Source organism: Pangasianodon hypophthalmus, chromosome 7 (genome assembly GCF_027358585.1).
Source record: "Pangasianodon hypophthalmus isolate fPanHyp1 chromosome 7, fPanHyp1.pri, whole genome shotgun sequence".
NCBI lineage: Eukaryota > Metazoa > Chordata > Actinopteri > Siluriformes > Pangasiidae > Pangasianodon > Pangasianodon hypophthalmus.
In genome coordinates this window covers 25,019,728-25,032,496 of record NC_069716.1, presented here as the reverse complement: position 1 = coordinate 25,032,496, position 12,769 = coordinate 25,019,728, and the positions used below count along the sequence as shown (strand labels likewise).

At 37.1% G+C, this 12,769-nt stretch overlaps 1 protein-coding gene across 1 annotated transcript; it reads left to right on the top strand.

The window, feature by feature from the left end:
- The first annotated feature begins 382 nt into the window (after positions 1–382).
- Positions 383–12,290, top strand: prmt7 (protein arginine methyltransferase 7). The gene is made up of 17 exons (XM_026946390.3): positions 383–625; positions 2,214–2,250; positions 2,473–2,622; positions 2,731–2,839; positions 3,499–3,611; positions 4,520–4,749; positions 5,519–5,699; positions 5,845–5,969; positions 6,474–6,597; positions 7,143–7,226; positions 7,528–7,575; positions 7,666–7,755; positions 8,545–8,706; positions 9,000–9,074; positions 9,864–10,024; positions 10,984–11,080; positions 11,244–12,290. The coding sequence occupies exons 1-17, from the start codon at positions 510–512 to the stop codon at positions 11,400–11,402; spliced, it is 2,061 nt and encodes a 686-aa protein (XP_026802191.3). The 5' UTR covers positions 383–509; the 3' UTR covers positions 11,403–12,290.
- The last annotated feature ends 479 nt before the right edge of the window (positions 12,291–12,769 follow it).

Here is a 12,769-nt window from a genome sequence, read left to right as displayed (position 1 = left end):
TTTATTGCCTAACACTGAAACAGTGGGAAAGTGTTTTTTCTTAAAAATTTAATTTTACAGTTGTAAAGGTTCAAACAATAGAAAAATATCCAAAAAAAAAAAATTAAAAAACCTATCATGAGACCTCAGAAAAGTGTATTGTAACATAGTTTATCATGATATGGATATTATATCATCATATTGCTTGGTTTCATTAAAAAAATACAAATAAAAAATGTAATAGCAGGACATAATCTGTCAAACATAAAAGTTTAAATTTATATAATTAATATAATTAATTATAATAAGTAAGAATCATCAAGAATACGTTGTCCTAAGCTGTACCACAAGGGAAGTATGCTAATAAGACAACACGACTGTACACGACTGCTGTGGAGGCAGAGCTGGTCACGTGACCCAAGAGGGCGTGGTTACGAGAAACAATATGGCGGCGCGCAGTGTAGTCACACCGGATTAGTACAAAATCCGTTATAAGCCTCTGATTATTTGTCGTATCGGTATCATTTGTGATGTTTTGCAGTAGTGGGATGATGAAGACGTTTTGTGGTCGTGCTAACCCCACCACGGGCGCGCTGGACTGGGTGGAGGAGGGAGAAGAGTATGATTATCATCAGGAGATCGCCAGGTGGGTGAGAGAGAGAGAGAGAGAGAGAGAGAGAGAGACTCGTGGTCTAGGTTCAGGTGGTGTGGAAACTACTACACACTGAGCAAAAAGCCTTTTCTTTCACTCTGTGTACTGGTTTTTAATAGCTTTCCTTCCTAGCTGGAATGAAGCTGGTGGACATTTGGTCCAGAAGTGCATTATTACTCAGCATTTCCATAAACACAGAACCAAAAGCAGTCCAGTTTAATACACAAGCAATGATACATTTATTCAACTACATGAATCTATCATTACAGTTAATTCTGCTCAGTTTGACCTCAATAGACTGCATGTGAATTTAGTTTATTTCCTGGATTTTAGTTCTTAACTTCTAAGAAATCTCACTGTTTTTACCATTTTTTCAATTACTAATATCTAATACGCAAAAAACAAATAAACTGATGATTGCAGTTAAGGACAGTGATGAATTTTTTACACCACTGGTTTTATACACAGGTTCAGCATCATAGGTTTGACTTGCAAAGTGAGCTTGCATGTTCTCCCAGTGCTTCAGGGGTTTCCTCAGGGTACTCCGGTTTCCTCCCCTAGTCCAAAGACATGTATTGTAGGCTGACTGGCATTTCCAGATTTTCCGTAGTGTGTGAACGGGTGTGTGCGTGTGTGTGCGAGTGTGAGTGTGTCCTGCGATGGGTTGGCACCCCGTCCAGGGTGTCCCCTGCCTTGGGCCCCAAGTTCCCTGGGATTGGCTCCAGATTCCCCCGCAACATTGCGTAGAAAAAGTGGTACAGAGAATGGATGGATGGATGTTCCAGATATACAATGCAATATCCTAATATATTTTTAGAAGGCACACTGTAACTTGTAAACTAATAATAATAATAATAATAATAATAGCAGATCCGACAGTACTTCCAGCTGCAAGATTTCTATTAATGCGCTTGTTCTAATATATTATCGTTTCTATAGTAATAACTCACACAGGGACTTCATGTGTAAGGTGGATGCTCCTCATAAACTGATTGAAAACGTCTGTAATTGTTGATATGGTGAAGGTTTCTGTGAGGAGACGTTTATTTCGCATTTATAGAGGAAATCAGTGTCAGTGCTTTGTAACAGTCTGTAACCTCAGACAAGGGAGAGTCTTCAGGACAGGGTTTTGGTCTTTCTGGTTTCTCGGTAAAATGATAAGCTGCATTCAAGAGAGAGAAGAAAGAGAGGCTGGTGAGGGAATGACTGTTTATAGCTGCTATAATGTAAGTGACAATAGGAATTAGCTTGTTTAAAGGATATATCACAATATTAAATGTAACTGCGAACTAATTTTTAAAAAGGTGTAATATGCCATTCTTTGAGAAATAAAAAAAAGTGTTAATTGCTGTGTTATAAGAGGAATAAACCACTTCAGGCTGTGTTGTTATAGGAAAATAATCAGCAGTATCGCTGCTTCGCTGCATCACACCACCCCTTCATTGATTATTTTCCTATAAAAGCACATCCCTAAGTGTTTTATTCCTTATGTATACATTTGCATTATGTAAATAGGGATGTAGAGATGTGTGTCTGCTCATTCCTGTGCTTTTTTTTTTTTTTTTTTTTGCTTGTTGGTCAGGTCCTGTTATGCTGATATGCTGCACGACAGAGACAGGGTAAGTTTCATTTGTGCAACACATTTCACCTGAGCGTCGATACAGTTGATATTGTTCAGACCAGGTTTAATAAATATTTTATAATCGTGGCTTTTGGATTAATCCATAATAGTTAGATCTCAGAATTCTGTCCAAACCAGGAGACCAGATCTGATCTCATGTGTTCAGAATGGTCATTGATTTGTAGTATAATTTGGGAAAACTGTGCTTTGTGTCCATTAGAATGAGAAATATTACCAGGGCATTCGGGCAGCAGTTAGCCGGGTGAAAGCTCGAGGCGAGAGAGTCATCGTTCTGGATATCGGCACAGGAACAGGTCTTCTCTCCATGATGGCTGTTACTGCAGGAGCGGACTACTGCTACGCCGTAGAGGTGATCTCTAAACTCTAGACTGAGATCTGAAGTGCTTTGACCGCTGTAAAATAAAAAAAGGTGCCCTGGGTAATAAACTCTGTGCTCTTTGCTCTGTGTGTTGTACAGGTGTTTAAGCCCATGGCCGAGGCTGCAGCTTGCATCGTAAAGAAAAACGGCTTCTCGGACAAAATCAAAATCATCAACAAGCACTCGACTGAGGTTACAGTCGGTCCAGGTTAGATCAGCAGCAGGTCCTCTAGGATAAACTTAATTTGTGCTTGAACAAGCATCTTAAGATTCGATTCAACCCAATTCCATTTTATTTGCATAGCGCTTTTAACAATGGACGTTGTCACAAAGCAGCTTTACATAAACAAATACATTCAAATTAATTTAAATCAAAATAAATTGTAAATGTGTGAATTTATCTCTGACTGTTTAAGAAATTTAAGAGTATTTTTTTCAATATATAGTTTTATTTTTAACCTGCCACCATTCCCCTCTTCAGAGGATCATGACGTCTTTCTTAGCATAATATTGTTATATTTTCAAAAAGAGCGAGTCTGCTCAAAATGTAGCAAATGAGAAATATATATGTATTTGAATAAAAAACCCATAAAAATAGAGACCAGAGTGAGTCACAAAAAGAGAGGAAACCTCCTTTTCTTATAAAACTGTAATTCTATTGATAAGCTATGAATTAAAATATGTCTAATTTTATGCAGAGCGACACGACAACTCGAAATAATCGAGTCAAAGACGTTAAATTCAGCTCAGATTAAATAAAGATGAAGCTTGTAACATCTCAATGATGCCTTGTAACATCTCGATGATGCCTTCTAGGGTGAATTTTGGAAGATGCTGTAATGACTGCTGGCTTTTTTTTTTATTCAGATGGAGACATGCAGGAGAAAGCAAACATATTAGTGACAGAACTGTTTGACACAGAGCTGATTGGAGAGGGAGCGTTACCCAGCTATGAACACGCACACTTACACCTGGTACAGGTACGAGCCATGTCCCTGAATAATCTGTTCTTTATTCTGCTCTCTTCCTAATAGAAAGTGAGCCATGCACTTCAGTCTACTCCTCTTATCACAACTCTAATGCACAGACTGATGACCCTAGGGTTTAACAACGTCTGTTCATTTATCTTTATTGGTTTTATTGTTTTTATTCCTTAAATGTCTTAGTTACCACTAAAGACCATTTTACTGAATATTGATTATAAATTCAGAGTTATTATTATTATTATTATTATTATTATTATAGTTTTTTTTTTTTTATTAATTTTATATTTTTGTTTTAAAATATTTTTTACAATATTTTCTGAGTAATCTTAGTGCAAAGAATTTTCTATTACAGCGTTATGATATACAGTATAAATAATTTAAAAGGATAATAATTTTATAATAGTTATTTTTTTATTTAGCAGAATAAGGATTATACATTAAAAAATTTAAACATGCTCACTTTTTTCATGTACAAAAATTTTGCTTCTTGAGTTTTAAACACAAAAAATATGAAAATATTCATATGAGAAATAGGTTGATTATTATTGCTGATATTATTATTATTTTTATTAGTAGTAGTAGTAGTATATAATTAACTATGTATATTTAAAAAAAAGGGGAGAGTGGGTTAACTGTTAGCAGTGCAACTACTATGAAACTATCAATGATATCAAATTGGAATTTTTTAGAGATATTGTTGATAAAACACTTGGTAAAAGCTAGGGATTCTGGGAGTATCCATTCATTCTGGCTGATACTCGAATCTATATGGAACGGCGTTATTTTCAGTATGACAGTTCTGCAATCCAGGAGTTTCACCCAGTGGAAGTGGCTCAAGGAAGCGAGTGCAGGCTTCATTTTTCCGGAATGAAAGTGTCCTCGTGTTTGCGTCCTTCCTGCAGGGGGTCTGTGAAGCCGTACCTCACCGTGCCACGGTCTACGCTCGGGTGGTGGAGTCAGAGCAGCTGTGGAGCTGGGCGCAGATTCAGCCCATCCAGGTGGAGGAGTGCACGCTGCTGCCCCCTGCTGCATTGACACGGTGCGCTGGAGCGCCATCTGTCTGTGATATACAGCTCAGCCAGGTGACCCCGAGTGCCTTCACCAACCTCGGACCCCTGTGTGCCATGTTCAGGTGGAGTTAACATGTACTATTTATTCATCTTATTTACTTATCTCATTTGTCTTTTTGAACTTGTGGAGTATTTTGAATCTTTTCTACAGTTTACCCGATATTAGCAATTAAATAAGGATAAAGATTTTACACAAGATTTTTCCATCAAATGCTTAAATCTTTGTATTATGTGTAACTTAAACAAAAATGTTAATACATGGAGTTCAAGAGCTTTTGACTGGCAGCGTATCTTTATAGTAAAAAAATATTTTGTGAAAGTATATATTAATTTACAGAAGTTAACAAGTTGTATACCAATTTAAACATTTAGGTTTCACAGATATTTATTCTTTATCATATATAAAAAGAATGCTTAGAGAATATATAACATTCTCTAATTACTTGCGTGGCCAGCCTTTGCTTTTACATGTAGGGCCTCCAACCTTCTTCACCTCCTTTCAATCATCTCAGTTTGAATCCCTCGTTTCTTCATAATATCTCTGTGTCCGATCTTATACACTGCCTTCTTCAGATTCAAAGGTCTTTTGTAAATTGCCATCTAAAGGTACATTTCTTTCTTTTTTTTTTTTTTTTTTTTTGTTTTTTTTTTTGTTTAAACCCACTTTTTAATGCAAATAGACAATTTGGCAAATCAAACAAATATTCTCTCTCTCTCTCATTTTCGTTAATGCTTTATTGGCAACATTTTGTCAGACTGAGTCACAGTGTATGGTCTGTGTATGGTGTTCTGTACACACTGGTGAAAACAGGGTTGTGTCTGTGTGTTTAGTGTGGACTTCAGCAGGCCGTTCAGCAGCGCTCCTCAGTCACACTCGTGCAAGTTTGTGGTGGAGACCAGCGGTCGAGCTCAGGTAGTTTTGTCCTGGTGGGATTTGGACATGGACCCGAGCGGCAGCATCGTCTGCTCCATGGCCCCCAGCTGGACTTACTCCAACCTGAGAGAGTATCCTGTACGCCAGACACAACATAACACACACACACACACACACACACACATCTGTAACGTGCAGCAAAACCTCACCTAATGAGATTACAGGATGAAGAAATATCTAATGTGATTCATGATTTGAGTGTTGTGTTGTGTTTTGTGCTTAGTGGAGGGATCATTGGATGCAGAGTGTGTACTTCTTGCCTGCTGAGAGGAGTGTGTGTGAGGGAGAAGAGCTCAGTCTGACCGTCTCACACGATGACTACAGCTTGTGGTATAGCCTCTGTGATAGGTAAATACAGCTTTTTACAGTTTGTAACAAAACCTCATTCAGACAACAAGCAAAGATAAATATAGCTGCATAGCTGCAAGCAGAGCTTAAGGGGCCAAGCACTTTCTGGCCCCACACCTTAGCGATGGAGGAAGATGTACTAAATATGATGGCAATACATCAAGCTGTTACTAGGATATATGGCCTCACACTAATCAAATTTTTGTTTGATGACAAACTATCAGAAATTGAATATCAGAAATTCGCCTTGAAATCAGAAATTTGAGAAGTAAGTTTTGTTCAGCATGGTCTGACAATCCAATGGTTCACCTTTCATATAGGTTAGATGAAGTTTCTAGGTGAAGAAGCAAAACAAAGGGTTTGCTAAAATGTAAAAACTTTTGCAAGTCACAAAATCGTTATATCACGAACACTCAGCACCTGATACCAAGTGCAGAAGGTGGATTTGTGTTTGTATGTGTTATCAGTGCAGTGGACGGGTTATCTTTATTATTTTTTTTTCAGTGACCAATCTGATGTGGCCGCACCGTGCTGTACCTGTCAAGCCCACCTGCTGTGGACGCGGCCGCGCTTCGGGGAGCTTAATGACCGGCGGAGACGAGAGTGTTACCTCAGCGCTCTCCGCAGTGTAAGCACAGTCTGACACATGCATGAACACACATGCTTAAGAAGTTCATTTCTCAGCTGTGAAAAAGTCTTACATCATGTGTCGTGTGAAAATGCTTATCAAAGTGTGTATGTAAATAAGTCAAAATATTTTATGTTTAGTAAAAATACAAGTGTTCCATCAATTCCTAAATGCTTGTTTTAGGGACTTTTTCCTCCTCTACTCTCAGATTGTAATGACACACTAAGTGGGTGGTTTATTAAAGACAGGCACACTTGTTTGATGAAGCAATTATGGCAGCCATAATACTGAGATTTGTCTTACAGTTGATATTAGACAGTGTTAGTGTCAACTATAACACATATTTGTCATGTGCTACACGTGTATAATTTCTCACCTCGCAAAGCCTTATTTCTTACTTAGACTTTCTAATTCTAGAGGATTTAACTTAAACCATTTCTTAACCAAAAAATTTTACTAAAGGGTGTTGAAATATATTCAGTGTGAGTGTATAATTCAGTAATAAAAATATAAATATTGTACACGTGTGTGTGTGTTCCCTTTAGATTCTGAGGCCGGACAGTGTGTGTTTATCCGTCAGTGATGGGAGTCTTCTCCCCATCTTTGCACATCTGCTTGGAGCTAAAAAGGTGTGTGTTTCTTTTTAGGTTTGTCTTTCTGTTATTTACCTACACTATTCTTCTTTAGCTTTTAATTAATTTAAATATACTGTTGTTATTGTTGTCTTTGTTGCCGTTATCTCTGGATACTATATTTATATTTCTTATTGTAAAGCACTTTGGGTCAACTTTTGTTGTGTTAAATGTGCTCTATACATAAAGTTTGACTTGAATTGACTTGACTTGACTTGACTACACTGTCTTAAATTGTCTAAGTTCCCAGTCACTTCCAGTAAATAATCATTTTTGTCTAATTACGCCTGTCTCACAGGTGTTCAGTTTGGAAAACTCCGGAATGTCAAAGCGAGTGATCGAGCAGGTGAGACCGAGACAGAAGTGAATGTCTGAGGTGACAAAATCAGAGACAGTTTTTTAAGCATTTCTTGTTTTGTGTGTGTTTTTTGTTCAGTTTTTGGAGGCAAACTCACTGAAAAACAGCGTTCAGCTGCTAGAGATTCGGCCAGAGCAGCTGACATCAGCTGATGTGGAGGGAGAACAGGTACAACTCAATACAGCCTCAGAGATTTATCAGCTATAAAATCCCACCTCTCATTTTACAATTATTTTCGTTAATAAATAAATGAAACACCATTACTTATAATGTTATTCATTATTATATCATCTACAATTATTATATTGTCTATGTTTTTCCTATTACTTTTTTTTTTTAATTTCATATTTTGTCCTTTTTAATGTTTTCTGTTTGTTATACCTATTTATTTACATTTCATTTTGAATATTTCATTAATTTTATTCTTTTTTTTTAGGTTAATTATTTATAATGTTAATTATTATTATTAGTAGTAGTAGTAGTAGTAATAGTAGTATTATTAGTATTAGTATTAGTATTATTATTATTGATAGTTAATGTTATTGATAATATTTATATTATTACTGAATTAATATTTAATTTAAAATTTCACTCAACTAATCACAGGTTAATAGCTACAAAACAATATTGGTGACATTTAGCAGACAATGTCTTATGGTGTCAGAATATAATCAAGTATTTATATTGACCATTTTTCCCCCCAAATCAGACCCCAACTAACACAAGGTCACATTATTACATGTATTTTTTGAACAGGTTCCACAAACATGTATATGATGTGTATATATTATAAATACATTTTAGCTATTCTTAATATTGTATTTTATTTATTATATTGTTTAGTTGTTGCAGTTGTTATTATTATTATTAAGTGTTATTATTAAGTGGGGAGTTTATGTGTAAGTTGATACAGTTGTATCCAGAAGCCTAAGCTTGGTCTGTGTGTCCTGCTGTTAGATCTCGGTGCTGATTGGCGAGCCGTATTTCAGTACCAGCCTGTTGCCCTGGCACTCTCTGTTCTTCTGGTACTGCCGTACAGCACTGAGCTGCCTCCTCCGGCCCGATGCCACCGTCCTGCCTTCCTCCGCCACACTCTACCTGATCGCAGTGGAGTTCCAGGTGCTTTAGATTCTCTGCAGAAAGCCTCAGCCTCTAAGTATAGATACTTAGCATGACTGTAATACATAAATACAAACATTAAAACCAAACAAATTGTAATCCGATTGAAACACCAACTCAGAGCAGTGAATATAAACCAGGCTATGCTATAGCCATCCTATAAATCATCCTATAAATCATCCTGTAAATCATCCTGTAAATCATCCTAAAAGTTTTTGCACTCCAATGCACTGAACAGCCTGAAAGTGTCACTTTAACACCAGGTGGCATTATTTCCCTTCTCTCTCTTTCAGGATTTGTGGAGAATCCGAGCCCCGTGCGGAACCTGTGAAGGATTTGATGTGAGCCCGATGGATGAAATGGTGCAGGTACACAAATTTCTTTCAGTCTGATCGGAAGATCATGAGTTCAAATCCCAGCACTGCCACTGCAACTGCTCAGTTGTATAAAAACGACATAAATGTAAGTCACTCTGAATAAGGGTGTCTGCCAAATGCCGTAAATGTAAATGATGTACACGATCTTGCTCTTACTTGAGGACATTTGGGGTCTGAGCTTATTTTTCAGTCTCTGTCCCATCCACTCCCATAGGGATTCTTACCAATCCTGGCCACTCTAGCAGTTATTATTTTTGTTTGCACCTGCCTGTGATGTATTCTAATGAAATTAGTAGGTTGTGTTTACCAAAATATAAGAGATTCGTAAATTAAACCACAGCAGAATTGAGAGGGGAAAAAAAAAACCCTCCCTGCTCCAGTTGTTATTATTATTAGTAGTAGTAGTAGTAATAGGATTCCAGTCCTGATGCACACCTCTATTGCAAGCTCCCATCAGGTTGTTCATAACATGAACACAGATCTCTTATAAAACATTTAAAGAGAAGTTATTAGTGATTTGTGTGCTTCATGGATTTCTGTTGATACAAATAAATCTGTGTATATCAGCTGATTTTATGACGGCATCCGAGATTTCTAGAGGTAGTTTTTCACCTGTAGTCTAACCCCTGTTTTTAGTGGGTGAATTCTGGTGGCGTTAAATGACCGTCATCCATATCTTCATGGAAGCTCAATATTTTTCAGTGGTTCAGAATTTTAGTCTTTTAGAGCTGTGTGTAAAGACTGAAATAGTGAGTCGTGCGTGACGCTTCTCTTCCGCAGCGCTCTCTGGACTTCCGGGAGTCTCGTGAGGCAGAACCTCACCCCCTGTGGGAGTACCCCTGTCGAGCCCTGTCCAAGCCACGCTCCGTGATGACCTTTGACTTCCAACAGTGTGTCCCTGAGCAGCCAATCAGCAGTCAGGGAACAGTGCCTCTTACTGGGTAAAAAAAAAAAAAAAAAAAAAAAAAGCTTTAAAACTTGAATCAGGTCTTGAGATTTAATACAGTGAAGTATTTACCATAGAGTAGGAGTGGTATAAAATAATCATTTTAATCAAATAATTGATTAATTAAATGACCTGAACAAAAACTCACTATCTGGTATAACTCTTCTGATGATGATTTTTGTTCTCATGTTTACTTAGTAGAGCTCTAGACTTATAGCCGGATGTCTGTAAAACTAGAAAACTAAAAATTTTGATGGTGTCGATTGCAAAAAATGCCTTACAAATAAATTGATTTTGATTGGCCTATGCAAGTCAGTGTAACATTTTTGATCACAATATATCTTTAGCACTTCACTTTATAAAACAGGGCAACATTAGATGCCTTATAACACTGTTCTGACTGTCTTAGAATTCAATTATTCAGTTAGGAAGCTGCAAATATTTTTTATTATTACTAGAATATTAAAACCAATTTGTAAAAGTGATGTTTAAAAAATTTTTCGTTACTGAATTTTGGCTAATAAGTATGTTAACCTGTTAATTTATATTTGTATTAGTTACTAAATAATAAACCTGAAGTGTAATGCAGGGTGTACATGATGAGACTTTTCTCCTAAAAATTGAACAAATTTTCTAAATTGCTTAGTGCTCATCAGTAATGATAATGCGACGAGTCAATCTTGAGTCTTCTTGGTCTCGATCCTGATTAATCAGAGGTCTTCAAATATTTTTAAACATGTTTTTGTTTTGAAAATGTGTGTGAGGCTTGTAGTGTGAGAAATAGCTTATAAAAGTTAAAAAAAATAAATATGGAACAGTTGAGATTTCTGTAGCCCTGAAAATGATATCCATTTTTTCACAAGCACATCTTGTGTTTCAGCGTTTTTGCTTCTCGCACTCCTATCTGTGCATATAAGTAAAACGCCTAACTTTATAAAATGTTGTTTTCACCAGGAGAGGGCGCTGTCATGGCGTGGCTTTGTGGATGGAGTATAGCCTGACTGATGACATCAGCGTCAGCATGGGCCTGACTGCACCCGTCAATGACGAGGTATTTCATGACATCCTTTACTTCCTGTAAACATTACCTATAGATGTGGAGGTGTTTCATACATCTGTGTGTTCCTGCTCCACAAAAGAAACATAACATAAAATATTAAATGTATGATAAGCTGTTGGTGACCATGTTCTTTTATGCACTCGTATTTCAACAGGGAGTGTGTGTGTGGAGTCCACACCGAAAACAGGGAGTGTATTTCTTACGGGATCCGTGGGAAAGCTCAGGAGAAGGACGGGCAAGCGTGTCTTACAACTTAACCTTCGACCCCAATATTGGTGACATCAAAATGGACTTTTCAGTCACTCAGCCTTGACCAAGTGAAATGTACCAATTCATTCAGCAGGAATTTTTTTGGTTTGTTTTTGTTTTTCTAGATCACAGAAAATGCTGTGTTCCAAAGAAATACTTACACCAGATGTTGTGTAATGTTGACTTTCTCACAAATCCCTTTTGATCTGACAATTCAGTGGTTTTACTAAAGAAAATTTACTGTTTTTTTTCTTAGTCCAAATGCAGTCAATCAGCTAAGGCATGTTTCATGTCTGCTTCTTTATTTTTTCTCTGAGGCTGTGAGATTAATGTAACTAAGTAAAGAAAGTTTATCTCACCCAAAATCTTTTCTGTAAATCTCTGCCCTTAACTAGGTTTCCAGCAATGTCATTTTCTTTTCTTTCATAATGATGTGGTTTAGGACTCTGTGGGATCACTGAAATCTATAAATATGAACAAAACTTCAGTGTTCATAGTGTTATGCAGATGATATAGTTCCACTATAACTTATATTTGTAGATACAGAATATATCTACAAATTAGTTTATTTAACAATGAGATGTAGCTTAATGATGTCATTTAAATTTAGTACAGAGCTATTTTGTGCCTGTATATAGATAATTTTGGGTAATTTCTTGTTAGCTACATTAGTGTCATAGCTCCAGTACAAAACGAAAAGAAGCAAACGTCAGACATCAGATACACCTTAGCCACTACATTTGAGGTTAAATGTATGAAGTTGTGTAAATTAGATGTGTCATTGAACTATTCTGTTTAGACACATATGATTTCTACATGTTCTCGTATCTCTGCATTAAATAGTGAAAAGTTTGTGTGCAGTGATGCTTATAGATTTGTTTGATCTTCTTTGGTTTTGTATTTAGCCTTTTAACACAAATTAAATGCAGTGGAGTTCCTTTGGTTTGCAGTGCATCTGAATGTGTGTCAAATCTTGGGTTAATGTCTGTGTGGAGTTTCACATGATCCCCCAGTGTCTGGTTTTCCTTCTCAGTTTTCCTCGTACCTCCCAATCTAAATTGCCTCTAGGTGTGAATAAGTGTGTGGCTGTACTAGCATCCGATCCAGGATGTGTTCCTGCTTTGTATAGACATACAATGATCAGCCATAACATTAAAACCACCTGCTTAATATTGTGTAGGATCCCCTTGAGCCACCAAAACAGCTCTGATCCGTCGAGGCCTGGACTCCACAAGACCTCTGAAGGTGTGCTAATCTATCTGGCATCAAGATGTTAGCAGCAGATCCTAAAAGTCCTGTAAGTTGTGAGGTGGGGCCTCCATGGATCGGCTTTGTTTGTCCAGCACATCCTGCAGATGCTTGATCGTATTGAGATCTGGGGAATTTAGAGGCCAAGTCAACACCTTCAACTCTTTGTCATGTTCCTCAGAC